General features: G+C 43.9%; 1 protein-coding gene across 1 annotated transcript; it reads left to right on the top strand.

Annotated features, from left to right (window-relative positions):
- Positions 1–690: 690 nt before the first annotated feature.
- On the top strand, positions 691–18,493 carry LOC138887863 (uncharacterized). The gene is made up of 3 exons (XM_070169655.1): positions 691–813; positions 17,705–17,842; positions 18,200–18,493. The coding sequence occupies exons 1-3, from the start codon at positions 691–693 to the stop codon at positions 18,491–18,493; spliced, it is 555 nt and encodes a 184-aa protein (XP_070025756.1).
- The last annotated feature ends 4,965 nt before the right edge of the window (positions 18,494–23,458 follow it).

Raw genomic sequence — 23,458 nt, 5'->3', positions numbered from 1 at the left:
TTGACTTGGGATCAGTTCTCCCAGCTATTTCTGGAGAAGTTTCTTCGTATCACTTAGAGGGAGAACTATCAGAGGCAGTTTGAGCGTCTCCAGCACGATTCCATGACTGTTACTCAGTACGAGACTAGATTTATTGACTTAGCCCGTCATGCTCTTCTTATACTTCCCACTAAGAGAGAGAGAGAGAGAGAGAGAGGGTGAGGAGGTTCATTAAGGGACTCGTTCAACCTATTCGATTGCAGATGGCTAAGGAGAGGGGGAGCGAGATTTCTTTTCAGGATGCAGCCAATGTGGCCAGGAGAGTTGAGATGCTTCTATCACATGAGGGTGGTCAGGGGTCTGACAAGAGGCCTCGTCATTCGGGCAGGTTCAGTGGTACCTCATTTGGAGGCAGGGATTCTTTTGGTAGGGGACATCCTTCCAGGCAGTTTCATTCAACACTTCAGGCTTCTCACGATGCTCTAAGTGGCTGTGGTTCTCATATGCAGCATTCAGATCAGTTGCACTACAGTGCACCGCTAGCTCCTATCAGTGCACCTTCGCTCTAGAGCTTTTAGAGTGGTTATTCAGGCCATCAGGGTTAGTAGTCTCAGCAGCCAAGGGCTTGTTATACCTGTGGCGACATGAGGCATATTGCTAGATTTTACCCTCGAGCACCCAGTAGCTCTCAGCATCAGGGTTCCCGTTGCTATGGATCAGGCACCGAGTGTTCCATCGCCTACTCAGCTAGCTAGAGAGGGAGGTAGAGGTGCTAGAGGTGGAGGTAGAGGTATTAGAGGTGTTGGTCAGGCCGCTAAAGGTGGAGGCCAGCCAGTAAGAGGCCGTCCCAGAGATGTAGTTCAGAGTGGCGGGGCCCAACCCCGATGTTATGCTCTTCCAGCCAGGCCTGAGGTTGAGGCTTCTGATGCAGTTATCACATGTACTGTTTGGTTTGTAGTAGAGATGCTTCAGTTCTATTTGATCCAGGATCTACGTACTCCTATGTGTTATCTAATTTTGCATCGTATCTGGTCATGCCTAGTGATTCTTTGGGTGCTCCTATATATGTGTCTACACTGGTAGGTGATTCTATTGTGGTAGATCATGTCCATCATTCATGTATAGTTGTGATTGGAGGTCTTGAGACTCGAGTAGATTTGTTACTTCTGGATATGGTTGGTTTTGATGTCATATTGGGGATGGACTGGTTATCACCTTACCACGCTATCTTGGACTGTTATGCCAAAACTGTGACCTTAGCCTTGCCGGGTTTACCTCATTTAGAGTGGAGAGGTACTCCTGGTCATTCTACCCGTAGGGTTATCTCATATATGAAGGCTCAGCATATGGTCGAGAAGGGGTGTTCGACCTATTTGGCATATGTTCGTGATTCTAGTGTCGAGGTTCCTTCTATGGATTCTGTGCCTGTTGTTCGTGAGTTTCCTGAGGTATTTCCTTCAGACCTGTCAGGTATGCCACCCGACAGGGATATTGACATCTACATTAATTTGGCTTCGGGCACTCAACCCATTTCTATCCCGCCGTATCGTATGGCCCGCCTAAGTTGAAAGAATTGAAGTAGCTGTTGCAAGACTTGCTTGATAAAGGCTTTATTAGACCTAGTGTCTCGTCTTGGGGTGCGCCGGTATTGTTTGTTAAGAAGATGGATGGATCGATAAGGATGTGTATAAATTATCGGCAGTTGAACAAGGTTACAATGAAGAATAAGTATCCATTGCCGAGGATTGATGATTTGTTTGATCAGCTTCAGGGTGCCAAGGTATTTTCGAAGATTGACTTGATATCTAGCTACCATCAATTGAGGATTAGGGCATCCGATGTCCCTAAGACAGCTTTTTGCACTCGGTACGGGCATTATGGGTTCTTGGTGATGTCATTTGGGTTGACAAATGCCTCAATAGCTTTTATGGATTTGATGAACCAAGTGTTCAAGCCTTACTTGAATTCATTCGTGATAGTCTTCATTGATGATATTTTGATCTACTCCCTACAGCCGAGAGGAGCATGAGCAGCATCTGAGAGTTGTTCTTCAGACTTTGAAAGATAGTCAGTTGTATACTAAGTTTTCGAAGTGTGAGTTTCGGTTGAGTTCAGTTGCATTCTAAGGTCACGTTATTTCAACAAAGGGTATTCAGGTGGATCTGAAAAAGATAAAGGCAGTCAAGAACTGGCCTAGACCCGCATAAGCTACAGAGATCTAGAGTTTCTTAGGTTTGGCAGGCTATTATTGTCGGTTTGTGCAGGGGTTTTCATCTATTGCAGCCCTGATGACTAGGTTGACCTAGAATGGTGCCTAGTTCAGGTGGTCAGACGAGTGTGAGGCGAGCTTTCAGAAGCTCAAGACAGCTTTGAGTATGGCGCTGGTGTTGGTTTTGCCCACATGTTTAGGTCCATATACAGTTTATTATGACGCATCTCGTATTGGACTTGGTGCGGTGTTGATGCAGGATGGCAAGGTAATTGCTTATGCTTCGCGACAGTTGAAGATTCATGAGAAGAATTATCTAGTTCATGATTTGGAGTTAACATCCATTGTCCACGCGTTGAAGATTTGGAGGCATTATCTGTATGGCATGTCAAGTGAGGTGTTCACGGATCACAAGAGTCTACAGTATTTGTTCAAGAAGAAGGAGCTAAATTTGAGGCAGAGAAGGTGGTTGGAGCTATTGAAAGACTATGATATCACTATCTTATATCATCCGGGAAAGGCCAATGTGGTGGCCGATGCTTTGAGTAGAAATTCAGCCAGTATGGGCAGTTTTGCATATATTCCGGTCGGTGAGAGACCGCTTGCTTTGGATGTTCAGGCTTTGGCCAATCAGTTCGTGAGGTTGGATGTTTTTGAGCCCAGCCGCGTGTTAGCTTGCATGGTCGTTCGTTCTTCATTATTTGAGTGTATTCGAGATCGGCAGTATGATGATCCTCATTTGCTTGTCCTTAGAGACACAGTGTGACACGAAGGTGCTAAGCAGGTTACAGTTGGAGACAATGGAGTTTTGAGAATGCAGGGTCATATTTGTGTGTCTAATGTGGATGGACTTCGAGGGTTGATTTTAGAGGAGGCCCATAGTTCCCGGTACTCTATTCATCCGGGCGCTGCTAAGATGTATCAGGATTTGCGGTAGCATTATTGGTGGATGAGGATGAAGAAGGATATTGTTGCATATGTGGCTCGATGTTTGAATTGTCAGCAGGTAAAGTACGAGCATCAGAGACCTGGTGGTTTGTTCCAGAAGATTGAGATTCTTGAGTGGAAGTGGGAGCGTATCACTATGGACTTCGTTGTTGGACTCCCACGGACTCAGAGGAAGTTCGATACAGTGTGGGTATAGGCTGACCAAGTCAACACATTTCATTCCTGTGGCAGTTTCCTATTCTTCTGAGAGGTTAGCCGAGATCTATATCCGGGAGATTGTTCGTCTTCATAGTGTGCCCGTGTCTATCATTTCTGACCGAGGTACGTAGTTTACCTCACATTTTTGGAGGGCAGTTCAGCATGAGTTGGGCACACGAGTCAAGTTGAGCACAATATTTCATCCTCAGACGGATGGGCAGTCCGAGCGTACTATTCAGATTTTGGAGAATATACTCCGAGCTTGTGTCATTGACTTTGAAGGCTCATGGGATCAGTTCTTGCCTTTAGCGGAGTTTGCCTACAACAACAGCTACTAGTAGAGCATCTAGATGGCTCCTTATGAGGCTTTATATGACAGGCGGTGTTGGTCGCCAGTTGGGTGGTTTGAGTTGGGAGAGGCTCGGTTGCTAGGTATGGATCTAGTTCAGGATGCCTTGGACAAGGTTAAGATTATTCAGGATAGGCTTCGTACAGCTTAGTCCAGGCAAAAGAGTTATGCCGACCATAAGGTTCATGGTGTGGCATTCATGGTCGTCGAGCGAGTGTTGTTGCGGGTGTCGCCTATGAAGGGCGTGATGAGATTTGGAAAGAAGCACAAGCTAAGCCCTAGATTCATTGGCCCGTTTGAGATTCTTGATCGAGTTAGAGAGGTGGCTTACAGATAGACTTTGCAGGGCTGCCTCAAGTTGAAAATTGAGTTGTGAAGTAATTGTGGAAAAGAGACGAGGTTTATGATATTGTCTCCCTTGACGGGATGTTATTGCTTTGACATTATCTCCCTTGCCGGGATGTTATTACTCATGATATTCTTTCTTTTGCCGGGATATTGTTGTTATGATAATGTTCCCTTGCCGAAATTTTATTGTGATATTATTGATTCCCTTGCCCAAATTGTTTTGTGATTGTTGCTTGGGTGAGGAAGAGTGTAAAGCACGAAGGGTGATGCCGTGCCGATATTGTGAGGTAAAAGCACGAAGGGTGATGCCGTGCCGCACGATGTACAATGCTGTGCCATGATATGAGTGATAATGCACGAAGGATCATTCCGTGCCATGATTATGTGAGGTAAAAGCACGAAGGGTGATGTCGTGCCGATTATATTGATTCTTTTGGTGAGGACGAGAGTAAAAACATGAAGGGTGATGCCATGCACTTGTCTTTGGTTTCCTTATTCTTGCTTACAGTTGAATTTTCGTGTTCCTTTCACTTTGTTATTGAGATTTGGTTTGTACATGATATTTGTCACGACCCGGACTTTCCACCCTCGGGAGTCGTGATGGCACCTACTAGTGAAAGCTAGGCAAGCCAATTATTCCAACTATTTAACCCTTTTCATTTTTAATCCCTTAACAATTGTGAGTTAACATTTTATAAACAGTGGAAATAATAAAGCGAAAGAATGAAATGTAACAATTTAAAATAATTCTGATACAAATCCATAAACATAAGCTACCCAGAACTGGTGTCACAATTTCACAAACTATCTCTCAAAGTATGAAGAACAATGCTCAGATGCTGCTCATGCTCCGCCCGGCTGCGGGAATAGATCAAAATATCATCAATGAAGACTATCACGAACGAATCCAAGTAAGGCTTGAACACTCGGTTCATCAAATCCATAAAAGCTACTGGGGCATTTGTCAACCCAAATAACATCACCAAGAACTCATAATGCCCGTACCGAGTGCGAAAAGCTGTCTTAGGGTCATCAGATGCCCTAATCCTCAACTGATGGTAGCCAGATCTCAAGTCAATCTTCGAAAATACCTTGGCACCCTGAAGCTGATCAAAAAAATCATCAATCCTCGACAATGGATACTTATTCTTGATTGTAACCTTATTCAACTGCCGGTAATCTATACACATCCTCATCGATCCGTCGAAGGACACTAGGTCTAATAAAACCTTTATCAAGCAAGTCTTGCAACAACTCATTCAATTCTTTCAACTCAGGCGAGGCCATACGATATAGCGGGATAGAAATGGGTTGAGTGCCCGGAGCCATATCAATGCAGAAGTCAATATTCCTATCGGGTGGCATACCCGGCAGGTCTGAAGGAAATACCTTAGAAAACCCACGAACAACAGGCATAAAATCCATAAAAGGAGCCTCAGTACTAGAATCACGAACATATGCCAAATAGGCCGAACACCCCTTCTCAACCATACGCCGAGCCTTCATATATGAGATAACCCTACGGGTAGAATGACCAGGAGTCCCTCTCTACTCTAAACAAGGTAAACTCGGCAAGGCTAAGGTCACAGTCTTGGCATGACAGTCCAAGATAACGTGGTAAGGTGATAACCAGTCTATCCCCAATATGACATCAAAATCAACCATATCCAGAAGTAACAAATCTATTCGTGTCTCAAGACCCCCAATCACAACTATATATGAATGATGGACACGATCTACCACAAGAATCACCCACCAGTGTAGACACATATACATGAGCACTCAAAGAATCACTAGACATGACTAGATACAGTGCAAAATAAGATGACACATAGGAGTATGTAGATCCTGGATAAAATAGAACTGAAATATCTCTACTACAAACCAGAACAGTACTTGTGATAACTGCATCAGAAGCCTCAGCCTCAGGCCTAGCTAGAAGAGCATAAAAATTAGGGCTGGGCCCCACCACTCTAAACTACATCTCTTGGACGGCCTCCTGCTGGCTGGCCTCCACCTCTAGCGGACCAACCTCCACCTCTAATACCTCTACCTCCACCTCTATCACCTCTACCTCCCCCTTTAGCTGGCTGAGTGGGCGATGGAACACTCGGTGCCTAAACCATGGTACGGGAACCCTGATGCTCAGAGTTGCTCGGTGTTCGAGGGCAAAATCTAGCAATATGCCTCATGTCGCCACAAGTATAACAAGCCCTCAGCTGCTGAGACTGCTGACCCCGATGGCCTGAATAACCTCTCTGAAAACTCTAGAGCGGAGGTGCACTGATAGGAGTTGGCGGTGCACTGTAGGGCAACTGATCTGAATGCTGCATATGAGAACCACGACCACCTGGAGCACCGTGAGAAGCCTGAAGTGCTGAATGAAACAGCCTATAAGGATGGCCCCTACCAAAAGAATCTCCGCCTCCAAATGAGGCACCACTGAACTTGACCGAATGACGAGGCCTCTTGTCAGACCCCTGACCACCCCCTGTGATAGAACCATCTCAACTCTCCTATCCACATTGGCCACATCCTGAAAAGAAATCTCGCTCCCCGTCTCCTTAGCCATCTACAATTGAATAGGCTAAACGAGTCCCTCAATGAACCTCCTCACCCTCTCTCTCTTAGTGGGAAGTATAAGAAGAACATGACGGGCCAAGTCAATAACTCTGGTCTCGTACTGAGTAACAGTCATAGAACCCTTGTCGAGACGCTCAAATAGCCTCCGATAGTTCTCCCTCTGAGTGATAGGATGAAACTTCTCCAGAAATAGCTGAGAGAACTGATCCCAAGTCAAAGCTGGTGACCCAGCTAGTCTAGCCAAACAATAATCTCTCCACCAAGTCTTGGCGGATCCAGACAAATAAAAAGCAACAAAGTCGACCCCATTGGTCTCCACTATCCCTATGTTCCAAAGAACCTCATGACAGCTGTCCAAATAATCCTAGGGATCCTCAGAAGATGTACCACCAAAAGTAGTTGTAAAAAGCTTGGTGAACTTGTCCAATCTCCATAAGGCATCAACAGACATAGCCGGCCCCTCTCCGGTCTGAGCTACTACACCCGGCTGAACTGCTCCAACTGGCTGAGCTGCTGGAGTCTGAAACTGGGGAGCTATATGCTCCGGAGTGCGAGTAGCAGGAGTCTGGGATACTCCTCTAGCCTAAGAGATGGCTGGTGCTACAGGAACCAAGCCTGCCTGGGCGACACTCTCCATAAGGCCCACTAAACGGATCAAAGCATCTTGAAGTACCGGGGTGGCGATGAACCCCTCTGAGACCTGGGCTAGTCTTGCTGGAACTGTCTGGGCTGGAACCTCCTCATCAAACTCAACCTGAGGCTCCGCCGCTGGTGTTGCTGCTCGAGCTTTGGGTTGAGACCTGCCTCTGCCTCGGGCCCTAGCACGACCTTGACCTCTGCCCCTCGCAGGAGATGCTACTGGGGCTCGGGCTACTGGTCAACTAATGAAGCGGTACGTGTTCTCACCATCTGTGAAATAATAGAGTGAATGTTCAATTAGCATTGAGAAGTCAAGTCACACGACAGGAAAGAATAGATGTGAAGTTTTTCCTTACTTTGTAGCCTCTAGGGGATAACTACAGATGTCTCTGTACCGGTCTCTCAAACCCTACTAAGCTTGTCCGTGAATTGTGATACCTAAGGAACCTCGACCACAACTCCAGTGTTAGTTTTGCCATCAGCTTCAAGTTCATATACAGTGTATTGTGATGCTTCAAGAGTTGGTATCGGGTGTGTGTTGATGCAGGAGGGTAGAGTTATTGCTTATGCTTCTCATTAGTTGAAGCCCTATAAGAAGAACTACCTCGTTCATGATCTAGAGTTGGATGCCATTGTTCACACGTTGAAGATTTGGAGGCATTATTTGTATGGTGTGTCTTGTGAGGTGTTTACTGATCATCGTAGCCTCCAGCACTTGTTCAAGCAGAAAGATCTCAATTTGAGGCAGCGGAGATGGTTGGAGCTACTAAAGGACTATGATATTACTATTTTGTACCATCCGAGGAAGGCCAATGTGGTGGTCTATGCCTTGAGTAAGAAGGCGATGAGTACTGGGAGTTTGGCATATATTCTAGTTGGGGAGAGACCTCTTGCAATTGATGTTAAGGCCTTGGCCAATCGGTTTGTGAGGTTAGATATTTCAGAGCCCAGTTGGGTATTGGCTTGTGTGATTTCTCGGTCTTCCTTATTTGATCGCATCAGAGAGCGCCAGTATGATGATCCTTATTTGATTGTCCTTAAGGATAGAGTTCAGTACGATGATGCCAGAGATGTGACTATTGGTGATGATGAGGTGTTGAGGATGCAGGGCCAGATATGTGTGCCCAATATAGATGGGCTTCGGGAGTTGATTTTGGATGAGGCCCATAGCTCACGGTATTCCATTCACTCGGGTGCTACTAAGATGTATTAGGATCTGAGACAGCATTATTGGTGGTGGAGAATGAAGAAAGACATTGTGGGATTTGTGGCTCGGTGTCTCAATTGTCAGCAGGTGAAATATGAGCATCAGAGACCGGGTGGCTTGCTTTAGCAGATGGATATTCCAGAGTGGAAGTGTGAGCGGATCACCATGGACTTTGTAGTTGGGCTCCCATGGACTTTGAAGGAGTTCGATGCTATTTGGGTGATTGTGGATCGACTGACCAAGTCCACGCACTTCATTCTTGTGTGTACTACCTATTCTTCGGAGCGGTTGGCAGAGATATACATCCGGGAAATTGTTCGTTTGCGTGGTGTCCCATTTTCCATCATTTCAGATAGAGGTACTCAGTTTACTTCACAGTTTTGGAGGTTTGTACAGAGAGAGTTGGGTACTCAGGTTGAGTTAAGCACATCTTTTCATCCTCAGATGGACGAGCAGTCCGAGCGCACTATTCACATATTGGAGGACATGTTGCGTGCTTGTGTCATTGATTTTGGAGGGTCATGGGATCAGTTTTGATCGCTCACAGAGTTTGCTTATAACAACAACTATCAGTTGAGTATTTAGATGGCTCCATATGAGGCTTTGTATGGGAGACAGTGTAGATCTCTGGTCGGTTGGTTTGAGCTAGGTGAGGCCAGGCTATTGGGTACGGACTTGGTGCAGGATGCTTTAGACAAGGTAAAGGTGATTCAGGAGAGGCTTCGTACAACGCAGTCGAGACAAAAGAGTTATGCTGGCAGGAAGGTTTGGGATGTGTCATACGTGGTTGGTAAGAAGGTTCTGTTAAAGGTTTCGCCCATGAAGGGTGTTCTGAGATTTTGGAAGAAGGGTAAATTGAGTCCTTAGTTCATTGGGCCTTTTGAGGTGCTTCAGAGGATTGGGGAGGTGGCTTACGAGCTTGATCTACCACCCAGCTTATCGAATGTGCATCCGGTATTTCATGTTTCTATGCTTCGAAAGTATATTGGCGATCCGTCTCATGTTTTGGATTTTAGCACGGTTCAATTAGATGATGATTTGACTTATGATGTGAAGCGAGTGGCTATTTTGGAGCATCAGGTTCGAAAGTTGAGGTCAAAGGATATAACTTCAGTGAAAGTGTAGTGGAGAGGTCGGCCTGTGGAGGAGGCTACCTGGGAGACCGAGCGGGAGATGCAGAGTAGATATCCTCACCTATTTGAGGCTTTCGGTATGTTTCTTGACTTGCTCGAGGACGAACGTTTGTTTAAGAGGGGGATGATGTAATGACCCGACCGATCATTTCATGAGTTACCGCCTTGTTTCCCCTATTTCTACTTCTTATTCTCTTGTTTAGCTGTATGATATGTTATCGGGTCGATTGGTTCGGGTTCGAAGAGGTTTTGGTAAGGTTTGAGAAACTTAGTCTCTTTTGAGTAAGCTTAAGTTGGAAAAGTCAACCGGATGTTGACTTATGTGAAAAAGGGCTCAGATGTGAATTCCAAAGGTTCGGAAAGCTTTGGGAGGTGATTTGGGACTTAGGAGCATGATCATAATGTGTTTTAGAGGTTCGGAGTAGATTGGACTTGAATTGGCGAAATTGAAATTATGACATTTCCGGTTGATGGGTGAGATTTTGATATAGGGGTCGGAATGGAATTTCGGAAGTTAGAGTAGGTCTGTTGTGTCATTTGTGATGTGTGTGCAAAATTTCAGGTCATTCGGACGAGGTTTGATGGACTTTTTGATCGAAAGCGAAATTTGGAATCCTTATGCTTGAATCTGAGAGTGTTTTGGTTGATTCGATATTGTTTGAGGTGTTCTGAAGGTTGGTATAAGTTTGGATAGTGGTATGTGGCTTGTTCGTACTTTTGGTTGAGGTCTCGGGGGCCTCGGGATGAATTCAGAAGATTTTCGGACAATTTGGCTTTGGAAATGAGCAGTTGAAGTTGCTGCCCCTGTCATAACCGCACCTGTGGATTGGGGACCGCATGTGCATGATCACAGAAGCATTGGGAAAGCCGTAGAAGCGGCCAGGGGCTAGAGGACCAGAAGTCGCAGGTGCGGAATCTTGAGCACACCTGCGAGACCACGGATGCGGAAGATAGGGCGCAGGTGCGGTTTTAGAAATTTAAGTGAAAACCGTAGAAGCGGTAACTTGACTGCAAAAGCGGTAGCACAGAAGCGGAAAAAGGGACCACAGGTGCAAAATCCCTGGGTCAGAAAGTATACAAGGTTTCCTTCGGGAATGTTTTCTAAGTTCTCCATTTTTGAAGACGGGAAGTGAGCTAGGGCAGTGATTTTCAAGGGGAAATAGAAGATTATCAGTTGGGTAAGCTACCGAAGCTTCATTACTTGTGTTTATGACCATTTTTTCATTGTTTAATCATGGTATTCGTGGAAATTAAGGAAGAAAATTGAGGGATTAGGGCTTGATATGGGAGAGCTTTGAGTGGGGATTTGAGGGGCCATTTGAGGTCCGATTTCGATGCTTTTGATATGAGTAGACTCGTAGGAGGATAAGGATTTTATTGATGTGATTTTTATGGAATTTTGAGACGTGGGCCCGGGGGTCGGGTTTGGCCAATTTCGGGATTCTTGATGTAATTTGATTATTTTTGCATGGGCTTCATTCCCTTAGCATATATTGATGTCATGATTCTATTTTTGGATAGATACTACGCAAGTTGAGGCCGAGTCGAGAGGCAAGGGCATCACAGCATAGTATTTCATCCGGTTTGAGGTAAGTAACCATTGTAAATCTGGAACTGAGGGTATAAAACCCTGTTATTTCATATTGTTTTGATAAATGAGGTGACACACATGCTAGGTGACGAGAGTGTGGGCGTGCACCGGTAGGGATTGTGACTTGGTCCGTCTCGTTGAGACTATTAAGCCACGTATTTGATTTGAAATCTCATGATATCCCGTATTTTAGAGATTAATACTATATTATGGGTTGTATGCCATGTTTGGGCCTTGTGCCAACCTGTTTTGACCCTTAAGGGCGTTTTTACTATTTTCCTCACTCTATTTGTTTTGAAAGCCTATGCTTAGTCATGTTTTACCTGTTTATTATTTAAATCTGGTTTTATCACTCTACTTAAAATATGAAAAACTGTTTGGGCTGAGTTCCCTGATTTCCATTGATATGCTCGAGTGGCTGTGAGGTTAGTGACTGAGAGAGGTTGAGGACCTAATGGTGAGGATTATATATATACTATGGATCGGGCTGCACGCCGCAGCAATATTATATATATTATGGATCGGGTTGCACGCCGCAGCGATACTTATTTGGATCGGGCTGCACGCCGCGACGATATGTATATTGGATCGGGCTGCATGCCGCAATGATATGTCGCTAGGGCTGTAGGAGCCCTCCGGAGTCTGTACACCCCCAGTGAGCGTAGTCGATTATAAACAATGGTTCGGGCTGCACGCCATAGCAGTTATTATGATTATTACTGTTATGAGATATTATTGAGCTGGAGTGATGAGTGTGAGTACTATTGATGAGAGCTGAGTTACGAGTGACTAAGAGGCTTGCCCGAGAGGCTATCTTTATGAGTGATACCTTGCCCGAAGGACCTGTTTAAGACATTTTGATGCTTTCACTCTTCTTTTTATACTGAGCCTCTATTGAAAACCGCTAATTAAATGATTTCAGAGCATTTTTAGTTGAAACTCAAGTTTTTACGAGATGCCTGGCTTTTAAATTGTAGAATTTGACTTGAAATTTTTGTTGAGACTTATTATATGATTTTTACTGCTCGTCACTGCACTCAGACCTTATTTACTTACTGAGTTGGCATACTCACATTACTCCCTGCACCTTGTGTGCAGATCCAAGTGCCCGAGCAGCTGAGTGAGGGTCCCCAGCACTCTCAGAGTTTACCGGAGATTGCAAGGTAACTACACTTGGAGTATACAGACTCCGGAGGGGCTCCTACAGCCCAAGCGTTATATCGCTGCGGCGCGCAGCCCGATCCAATATACATATCGCAGCGACGTGCAGCCCGATCCAATATACATATCACTGCGGCATGCATCCCGATCTATATAAGTATCGCTGCGGCGTGTAGCCCTATCCATAATATATATAACATTGCTATGGTGTGCATCCCGGTCCATAATATATATATATATATATATATATATATATATAATCCTCACCATTAGGTCCTTAACCTCTCGCAGTCATTAACCTCACAGACACTCAGGCATATCAGTGGAAATCATGGAACTCAGTCCAAACAGTTTTTCATATTTTAAGAAGTAGAGTGATAAAATCGGATTTAAACAATAAACAGGTAAAACATGACTAAGGATAGGCTTTCAAAACAAAGAGAGTGAGGAAAATAGTAAAAATGCCCCTAAGGGTCTAAACAGGTCGGCACAAGGCCCCAAATATGGTATATATCCCATAATATAGTATCAATCTCTAAAATACGGGATATCATAAGATTTCAAATCAAATACGCGGCTTAATAGTCCCTATAGGATGGACCAAGTCACAATCCCTACTGATGCACGCCCACACGCTCGTCACCTAGCGTATGCGTCACCTTATTTATCAAAACAGTACGAAATACCAGGGTTTTATACCCTTAGTTCCAGATTTACAATGGTTACTTACCTCAAACCGGATGAAATACTACTCTGCAACGCCCTTGCCTCTCGACTCGGCCTCAACTTGCATTGTATCTATCCAAAAACAGAATCATGACATCAATATATGCTAAGGGAACGAAGCCTATGTGAAAATAATCAAATTACAGCAAGAATCTCGAAATTGGCCAAACCCGACCCCTGAGCCCACGCCTCGAAATTCCATAAAAATCACATCAATAGAATCCTTATCCTCCCACGAGTCTACTCATACCAAAAGCATCGAAATCGGACCTCAAATGGCCCTCAAATCCCCACTAAAAGCTCTCCAATATCAAGCCCTAATCCCTCAATTTCTTCCTTAATTTCCACTAATACCATGATTAAACAACGGAAAAATGGTCATAAACACAAGTAATGAAGCTTAGGCAGCTTACCCAACTAATAATATTTGATTTTCCCTTGAAAATCACTGTCCTAGCTCATTTCCCGACTTCAAAAATGGAGAACTTAGCAAAAATTTGCGAAGGAAACCTTATATACTTTATGACCTAGGGATTTCGCACCTGCGGTCCCTTTTTCCACTTCTGCGCTACCGCTTTTGCGGTCAAGCTACCACTTTTGCGGTTTTCACTTAAGTTCCTGGAACTGCACTTGCGCCCTATCTTCCGCATCTGTGGTCTTGCAGGTGCGCTGAAGATTCCGCACCTATGAATTCTGGTCCTTTATCCCCTGGTCATGAGAATCCGAAGCTAGTATGTGAGGCCATCAATGAACCTCCGAATCCTCTCTCTATCCGTAGGAACCAACCAAACGGCATGACGAGCTAACTCTGAGAACCTCATCTCATACTGCGTCACAGTCATATCTCCCTGGCGCAATTGCTCGAACTGCCGTGCAGCTTCTCTCTGTGAGACTGTGGCACATACTTCTCCCAGAAGAGAACGGAGAACTGCTGCCAGGTAAGGGGTGCTATATCAACAGGACTACGCCTCTCATAAGCCTCCCACCAAGTAAAGGCAGCTTCAAAAAATTGAATATTAGTAAATGCTACACCGCTGGTCTCTAGAATACCCGTTGTACAAAGAATCCTCTGACAATTGTCAAGAAACCCGGGGCATCCTTGCCCTCTGTACCACTGAAAGTCGGAGGCTGAAGTCTACCAAACCTCTCTAATCGATGCTGCTTGTCTTCAGGCATAACTGGTACCACATACTCTTGAGCTGGTGCAACCGGCTGGGCTGGAGGTGCCTCCGGTGTCTAAAGTCCCTGCACAACCTGTTCAAGTGTGCGAGCAACGGGAGTTTGAGTACCTCTCCCAGCCTGAGAAGTAGCTTCGGCCATAGAAACAGAGACTGCCTGAGCCAACCCAGTGCACACTGATAGAATCTAAGCCAGAGCCTCCTGAAGGCCTGGAATCATAATAGGCATAGACGTTGCCTGGGCTGGTGCTGCTGGAGCGTCCACAACTAGGACCTGATCCTGAACTAGGGCGGCTGGTGGATCTGCAGGTGCTGCCCTAGCTGCTGTGCGGGCTACACCCCTGCCCCTACCACGACCTCGACCGCGATCTCGGTCTGCCTTCACATTTGAGAGAAATTAGTTGCATTTGCGACATCACATTTGCAATAGAAGTGTCGCATTTTCAACCAAGGCCTGCCCAGGCTAGGTTTGCATTTGCGACACCTGGGTCGCAATTCCGACATTTGCGACCAGTGAATTAGTACTTAGACGCATTTCTCTTTATTTTTCAAACTCTCTCAAACCCTAAGCTCTCTTGGGCGATTTGCTAAAGAATAGTTCTTCTCCAAATCAATTGTAAGTCATTTCCAACTCGTTTTCTTCAATTCATAACATCTTTTTACATGATTTCAACTTAAAATCAAGGGTTTTCATGGGGGAAATTGGGTGTTTTGGGTAGAACTTAGGATTTTAAACTTTTGGGGATTTGGACCTCGATTTGATGTCCGATTTCAAAACAAATTATATATTTGAGTTCGTGGGTGAATGGGTAATCGGGTTTTGATTCAAACCTCGGGTTTTGACCATGTGGGCCCGGGGTTGATTTTTGACTTTTTGGAAAAATCTTTAGAAAACCTATTTCCATGCATTAGAATTGATTTATTTAGCATTTATTGATATCGTTAAGTAAATTGTGGCTAGATACAAGCGAATTGGTGGTGGAAACAAGAGGTAAAGCGGTAGTTAAGGCTTGAATTGTGTTGGTGGCATTGAGGTAAGTGTTTGGTCTAACCTTAGCTTAAGGGATTATGAGTTGTGTCTTATTTGCTATGTGTTAATTGTTGAGTATGACGTATAGGTTTGGTGACGAGTATCTATACATCGGTGTCAAGTATGCCCATGAGTCTTATACTATGATTAATGTGACTCCATTTCGTATTGTTCATGCTTTATATGATGATTTCTATTGTTTAACAAGGCTTGTGGAAGTATTATTGGTAATTGAACATTGTAGAGCCTTGGCTCAAGTTGAGAATTGAGTTGTGAAGTAATTGTGAAAAAGAGTAGAGGTTTATGATATTTTCTCCCTTGCTGGGATGTTATTGCTTTTGACATTCTCTCCCTTGCCGGGATGTTATTACTCATGATATTGTTTCCCTTGCCGGGATATTGTTGTTATGCTAATGTTCCCTTGCCGGGATTTTATTGTGATATTATTGATTCCCTTTCCCCAATTACTTTGTGATTGTTGCTTGGATGAGGAAGAGTGTAAAGCACGAAGGGTGATGCCGTGCATGATTTTGAGAGTATTAATACACGATGCCGTGCTGATATTGTGAGGTAAAAGCACGAAGTTTGATATCGTGCCGCATGATGTACAATGTCGTGCCATGATATGAGTTATAATGCACGAAGGATCATTTCGTGCCATGATTATATGAGGTAAAAGCACGAAGGGTGATGCCGTGCTGATTATATTGATTCTTTTGGTGAGGACGAGAGTAAAAGCACGAGGGGTGATGCCGTACACTTGTCTTTGGTTTCCTTATTCTTGCTTACAATTGAATTTTCGTGTTCCTTTCACTTTGTTACTAAGATTTGGTTTGTACATGATATTTTTTCCCGAGCATGTTACCCCTTCCCATCTTTAACTACTAGTTTCTGTCATTATTACTTCCTGTACATGATATAACTGCATGGGTTTATTTGGTAGTCTTTTTCTAGCCTCGTCACTACTTCGCCGAGGTTAGGCTAGGCACTTACCAGCACATGTGGTCGGTTGTGCTAATACTACACTCTGCACTATGTGCAGATCCCGGTGCTGCAGCTTTTGGACCGTAGTGAGGTTGTTGCCCTTCAGTCCATCAGGCGACCCGAGGTAGCCCTGCAGGCGTCTACAGGCCTTGGTGTCCCCTTCCTATCTAGTTGTTCTTCTGTTCTTTACTATTTCAGAGACATACATGTTTCTATTTTGTTCGGACCCTATTTATAGTATTCTTAGATATTCTATGAAATTGTGACACTAATTCTGGGTAGCTTTTGTTTATGGTTATGTATTGGTATTATTTTAAATTGTTACATTTTGTTTTTCCACTTTATTATTTCTACTGTTTATAAAATGTTAACTCACTAGACTTCCTACCCTCAGGAGTCGTGATGGCGCCTACTAGTGAAAGCTAGGAAAGCCGATTATTCCAACTATTTAACCCTTTTCATTTTTAATCCCATAACAATTGTGAGTTAACATTTTATAAACAACGGAAATAATAAAGCGGAAGAACGAAATGTAACAATTTAAAATAATACCGATACAAATCCATAAACATAAGCTACCCAGAACTGGTGTCACAATTTCACAAACTATCTAAGAATACTACAAATAGGGTCTGAACAAAATAGATACATGTCTGTCTCTGAGATAGTAAAGAACAAAAGAACAACTAGATAGGAAGGGGACACCAAGGCCTGTAGACGCTTGTAGGGCTACCTCGGGTCGCTTGATTGACTGAAGGCAACAACCTCACTGTGGTCGAAAAGTTGTAGCACCGGTATCTGAACATAGTGCAGAGTGTAGTATGAGCCTTAGACGGTATGGTTTTATGCTTGGTTCTCGGGTGGTGATGTCTTTTGGGCTAACTAATGCCCCAACAACGTTCATGCATTTGATGAACAACGTGTTTCGGCCTTATCTATACTCGTTTGTCATAGATTTCGTTGATGATATTCTGGTGTACTCGCATAGTCAGGAGGAGCACGTGAAGCATTTGAGAGTTGTGTTGTAGAGATTGAGGGAGGAGAAGCTTTATGCAATGTTCTCCAAGTGTATTTTTGGCTCAGTTCAGTGGCATTCTTGGGGCACGTGGTATCTAGTATGGGTATTCAGGTTGATCCAAAGAAGATATAGGCAGTTCAAAGTTGGCCCAAACCGTCCTCAGCCACAAAGATTCGCAGTTTTCTTGGTTTGGCGGGTTATTACCACCGGTTTGTTTAGGGATTTTTATCTATCGCATCACCCTTGACCAAGTTGACTCAAAAGAGTGCTCCATTCAGGTGGTCAAATGAGTGTGAGGAGAGCTTTCAGAAGCTCAAGACTGCCTTGGCCACAGCTCTAGTGTTAGTTTTGCCATCAACTTCAGGTTCATATACCGTGTATTGTGATGCTTCGAGAGTTGGTATTGGGTGTATGTTGATGCAGGAGGGTAGAGTTATTGCTTATGCTTCTCGTCACTTGAAGCCCCATGAGAAGAACTACCCCGTTCATGATCTAAAGTTGCCTGCAATTGTTCATGCATTGAAGACCTGGAGGCATTATTTGTATGGTGTGTCTTGTGAGGTGTTTACTAATCATCATAGCCTCCAACACTTGTTTAAATAGAAGGATCTCAATTTGAGGCAACAGAGATGGCTGGAGCTGCTAAAGGATTATGATATTACTATCTTGTACCATCCGGGAAAGGCCAATGTGGTGGCCAATGCCTTGAGTAGGAAGGTGGTGAGTATATGGAGTTCGGCATATATTCCATTTGGGGAGATACCTCTTGTAGTTGATGTTTAGGCCATGGTCAATCGGTTCATGAGGTTGGATATTTCGTAGCCCAGTCGGGTATTGGCTTGTGTGATTTCTCGGTCTTCCTTATTTGACCACATCAGAGAGTGCCAGTATGATGATCATCATTTGCTTGTCCTAAAGGACAGAGTTCAGCACGATGATGCCAGAGATGTGACTATTGGTGATGACGGAGTATTAAGGATGCAAAGCTGGATATGCGTGCCCAATGTGGATGGGCTTTGGGAGTTGATTCTAGAGGAGGCCCATAGCTTGCGGTATTCTATTCATCCGGGTGCCGCAAAGATGTATCAGGATCTGAGACAGTATTATTGGTGGAGGAGAATGAAGAAAGACATTGCGGGATTTGTGGATCGGTGTCTCAATTGTCAGCAGGTGAAATATGAGCATCAGAGACTAGCAGACTTGCTTCAGTAGATGGATATTCCAGAGTGAATGTGGGAGCTGATCACCATGTATTTTGTAGTTGGACTCCCACGGACTTTGAAGAAGTTCGATGTTATTTAGGTGATTGTGGATCGGCTGACCAAGTCCGCGCACTTCATTCCTACGTGTACTACCTATTTTTCCGAGCGGTTGGCATGTATCTATATCCGAGAGATTGTTCGTTTGCATGGCGTCCTAGTTTCCATCATTTCAGATAGAGGTACTCAGTTTACATCACGGTTTTGGAGAGCCGTGCAGAGAGAGTTGGGTACTCAGGTTGAGTTGAGCACAACTTTTCACCCTCAGACGGACGGGCAGTCCGAGCGTACTATTCAGATATTGGAGGACATGTTACGCGCTTGTGTCATTGATTTTGGAGGGTCATGGGATCAATTTCTACCACTCGCAGAGTTTGCTTATAATAACAGTTTTCAGTCAAGTATTCAGATGGCTCCATATGAGGCTTTGTACGGGAGGCGGTGTAGATCTCTAGTTGGTTGGTTTGAGCTAGTCAAGGCTAGGTTATTGGGTACAGACTTGGTGCAGGATGCTTTAGAAAAGGTCAAGGTGATTCAGGAGAGGCTTCATACATCGCAGTAGAGAAAAAGAGTTATGTTAACAGGAAGGTTCGAGATATGTCCTACATGGTTGGTGAGGAAGTTCTATTGAAGGTTTCACCCATGAAGGGTGTTATGAGATTTGGGAAGAAGCGTAAATTGATTCCTCGGTTCATTGGGCCTTTGAGGTGCTTCGGAGGATTGGGGAGGTGGCTTATGAGCTTGCTTTGCCACCCAGCTTATCGAGTGTGCATCCGGTATTTCATGTTTCTATGCTCCGGAAGTACATTGGCGATCTGTATCATGTTTTGGATTTTAGCACGGTTCAGTTAGATGATGATTTGACTTATAATGTGGAGCTAGTGGCTATTTTGGAGCGTCAAGTTCGAAAGCTGATATCAAAGGATATAGCTTCACTGAAAGTGCACTGGAGAGGTTGGCTCATGGAGGAGGCTACCTGGGAGACCGAGTAGGAGATACGGAGAATATATCCTCACTTGTTTGAGGCTTTAGGTATGTTTCTTGACTAATTCGAGGATGAACGTTTGTTTAAGAGTGGGAGGATGTAATGACCTGGCCGGTCGTTTCATGAGTTACCACTTTGTTTCCCCCATTTCTGCTTCTTATTGCTTTGTTTATCTGTGTTATATGGTATCGGGTTAGTCGGTTCGAATCCAGAATAGTTTTGGTAAGGTTTGAGACACTCAGTCTCTTTTGAGTAAGCTTAAGTTGGAAAAGTCAACGGATGTTGACTTATGTGAAAAAGGGCTCGGATGTGAATTCCGATGGTTCAGAAAGCTTCGGAAGGTGATTTGGGACTTAGGAGTGTGATCGAAATATGTTTTGGAGGTCCGGAGTATATTTAGGCTTGAATTGGCGAAATTGGAATTTTGGCATTTCTGGTTGATATGTGAGATTTTGATATAGGGGTTAGAATGGAATTTCGGAAGTTGGAGTAGGTTTGTTGTATCATTTGTGATGTGTGTGCAAAATTTCAGGTCATTCGGACGAGGTTTGATGGACTTTTTGATCGAAAGCGGAATTTGGAACTTTTTGGAACTTTAGGCTTGAATCTGATGTTATTTTGTTGATTTGATGTGGTGTTAGGTGATTCGATGTTTGGTATAGGTTTGGATAGTAGTATATGGCTTGTTCGTACTTTTGGTTGAGGTCTCGGGGGCCTCGGGATGAATTCGGAAGATTTTCAGAAAGTTTTTCTTTGGAAATGAGCAGCTGAAGTTGCTGCCCCTGTCATAACCGCACCTGTGGATTGGGGACCGCAGGTGCGTGATCGCAGAAACGTTGGGTAGGTTGCAGAAGCGGCCAGGGGCTAGAGGACCAAAGGTTGCAGGTGCGGAATCTTGAGCATACCTGCTAGACTGCAGATGCGGAAGATAGGGCATAGGTGCGGTTCCAGGAATTTAAGTGAAAACCGCAGAAGCGGAAAAAGGGACCGCAGGTGCGAAATTCCTGGGTTAGAAAGTATATAAGGTTTCCTTCGCGAATTTTTGCTAAGTTCTCCATTTTTAAAGACGGGAAGTGAGCTAGGGCAGTGATTTTCAAGGGGAAATCGAAGATTATCAGTTGGGTAAGCTACCTAAGCTTCATTACTTGTGTTTATGACCATTTCCCCTTGTTTAATCATGGTACTAGTGGAAATTAAGGAAGAAAATTGAGAGATTAAGGCTTGATATTGGAGAGCTTTGAGTGGGGATTTGAGGTCCGATTTCGATGCTTTTGGTATGAATAGACTCGTGAGAGGATAAAGATTCTATTGACGTGATTTTTATGGAATTTTGAGATGTGGGCCCAGGGGTCGGGTTTAGCCAACTTCGGGATTCTTGTTGTAAATTGGATATTTTCGAGTAGGCTTTGTTCCCTTAGCATATTTTGATGGTATGAATCTACTTTTGGTTAGATTTGGAGCATTTGGAGGCCAAGTCGAGAGGCAAAGGCATCGCGGGCTAGAGTTTGGATCAGATTGAGGTAAGTAATGATTGTAAATGTTTGTCCTAAGGTTATGAAACCCCGGATTTCACATCGTTGTGCTACTGTGAGGTGAAGCACACGCTAGATGACGAGCATAGGGTCGTGCACCATTGGGGATTGTGACTTAGTCCGTCCCGTATGACTGTTAAGTAGCGTATTTGGTTGAAAACTATTTAATATCATTGTCTTTTGGAAATTATTACCATGGTTTGGGCTGTATGCCATATTTGGGCTTCGTACCAACTGTTTTGGACCCTTAAGGGATTTTTACTACTATTGCTAACTATTTTGACTTCATATTTGTACTCAGTCATGTTGTATTATACTGTTTTTATAACTCAGCTATATTTACTCCGTTTTGACATTTTAAATGATATTTTGGGCTGAGCATCATGTTTTACTATTGCCGAGTGACATGAGAGATTTCTGACTGAGTGAGGCCAAGCGCTTGTGTTGTGAGGATACTATGGGATCGGGCTGCGCACCGCAACAGTGTTATACTGATTCATGATTATGAGGCCGAGGGCCTGATTTGTTACGCCACGAGGTGGCTTGATATGTGGCCGAGAGCCTGTTTGATTATACCACGAGATGGCTGGTTATTGCGCATGGGCCGTAAGGGTCCTCTCCCGGAGTCTGTACACCCCCAGTGAGCGCGGGTACCCATGTGAGTGATGTGATGTAGGACGATGGGCTGTGGTTGATTCTTATTGTTGCCCGAGGGGCTATTGTTGATCCATGTTTACCCAAGGGACGGTTTTTGATTCCTACTATGCCCGAGGGGCCGATTATGAGTGATTGTGAGGTAGCTCGAGGGGCAGGTTCTGTTGATATTATGTCCGAGGGGCAGTTTATGACACCTGTTTTGCCCGAGGGGCTAATTACATTTTCTATCATTTATACTCACTGTTTTATCACTCGTTTGAAACTATTGAAAGTTGTTTTAAAAGATTTTTACTGAAATTGAGCTTGATTTACGAAGTAAATGATTTGTATACTGCTTTGGAAATGATCTACATTTGTTGTAGTGTTATGACGTAACTTACGTGTTTTCTTACTGATCAACTTTCATTTACTTTTATTACTTAATAAGTTAGCATACTCACATTACTCCCTGCACCTTATGTGCAGATCTAGGTGTTTCTGAACCCAGTAGCGGGTGTTGATTGCTTAGTGGCAGAGTCATCAGAGTTAGCAAGGTAGCTGCCCGACATTCGCAGCACTGATTTTCTCCCTCTTGTCTTCCTTAGACAGTATTCAGTACATTTTTAAACTCTTCGTTGTATTCAGACCTTAGTAGATGCTCGTGACATATGACACCCCAATGTCGGGCTTGTGTACTTATTCCGCACTGTTCATTTAGACTTACATTATGAGATATCTGATTAATTAAAGGCTTAAAATGATGGTTATTGATTAAATGGTTAATTCAGGAGTTATGTCGGCTGGCTTAGTTTTACGATAGGCACTGTCACGATCGAGTCGGTATTAGGGTCGTGACATTTAGTGCTAAGTCCTGTATCTGCTTGACTGTTCTTTGTGTACTATATGAAATACTGCTTTAAAGTTTGCTCTAAATATGTTTCCTTGATATCCTGATTTTAAGATAAATACTCTATTTTTTTATCAACTATGACCTTGCTTCTATGCTAATGTGTTTCCCCTAGTATGCCTTGGTTCATTTTCTACCCTGTCCTTTCAGTGATTATCATAATGTGTGTCCCCCATCATGTCTACATGTTGATTAACATGGCACTAGGATGTATTTAGCTTAATGGGGATCTTTAGGTTTCAACTAGTTTAACTCCATGCATCTGTACACGACAATTTATGTATACTTGTAAACCTATTTTTTCTCCTAGTTCCTTCAATATAAGGTTGTCTATGTGGTACTTTGCTATGTATACTTTGCTGGACCTACTGGCATGCTTGACTAGTTGCTCTATATGCTCAACTTGGTGTATTACTTAATTTATGTCCCTCCATCACTATCCACTCTACTTATTTGCTCCTCCGCTATTCTGAATTCTCATTATTAGCCGACTGAAAGCCAATGCTATCTAGGTTCTATTGTTGGCCTCCCTAGCGTGAGCACTGATCGGGGTCCAATTGAGGCCCTTGTGAACTTTGACACTGTGGCTTGGTCCTAGTCACTCCCTTAACCTTCAAAATTGTTCCTACTATCCTATTTCCCTGTCATGTACTGTGTACTTGTATTGGTTGTTCCAAGTGGTGCAACACTTGGTGCTGTGGTTAAGTAAATTGGTTTGGACTCTTCTATGAACCTTTGGTTCGTGTATTGAATGTTTCTTTTGTTGAAGGCCTGAGTATGCTATGTAAGAGATACTGAAGGCCCAACAATACAAGGTATTTGGTTATTTTATTTGGGCCTACTGTAGGCCTATTCCTT

The sequence above is a fragment of the Nicotiana sylvestris genome, chromosome 3, assembly GCF_000393655.2.
Source record: "Nicotiana sylvestris chromosome 3, ASM39365v2, whole genome shotgun sequence".
Classification (NCBI taxonomy): domain Eukaryota; kingdom Viridiplantae; phylum Streptophyta; class Magnoliopsida; order Solanales; family Solanaceae; genus Nicotiana; species Nicotiana sylvestris.
Note: the sequence above shows the minus strand (reverse complement) of the source record. Positions and strands in the feature narration are given on the sequence as shown.

Coding starts and splice junctions, on each gene's coding strand:
- LOC138887863 (XM_070169655.1), top strand. CDS start 691: ATGGATCAGGCACCGAGTGTTCCATCGCCTACTCAGCTAGCTAGAGAG. Junction 814..17,704: donor CTAAAGGTGGAGGCCAGCCA/GTAAGAGGCCGT, acceptor ATGTTGATGCAG/GAGGGTAGAGTTATTGCTTA. Junction 17,843..18,199: donor TGTATGGTGTGTCTTGTGAG/GTGTTTACTAAT, acceptor CTTGTCCTAAAG/GACAGAGTTCAGCACGATGA.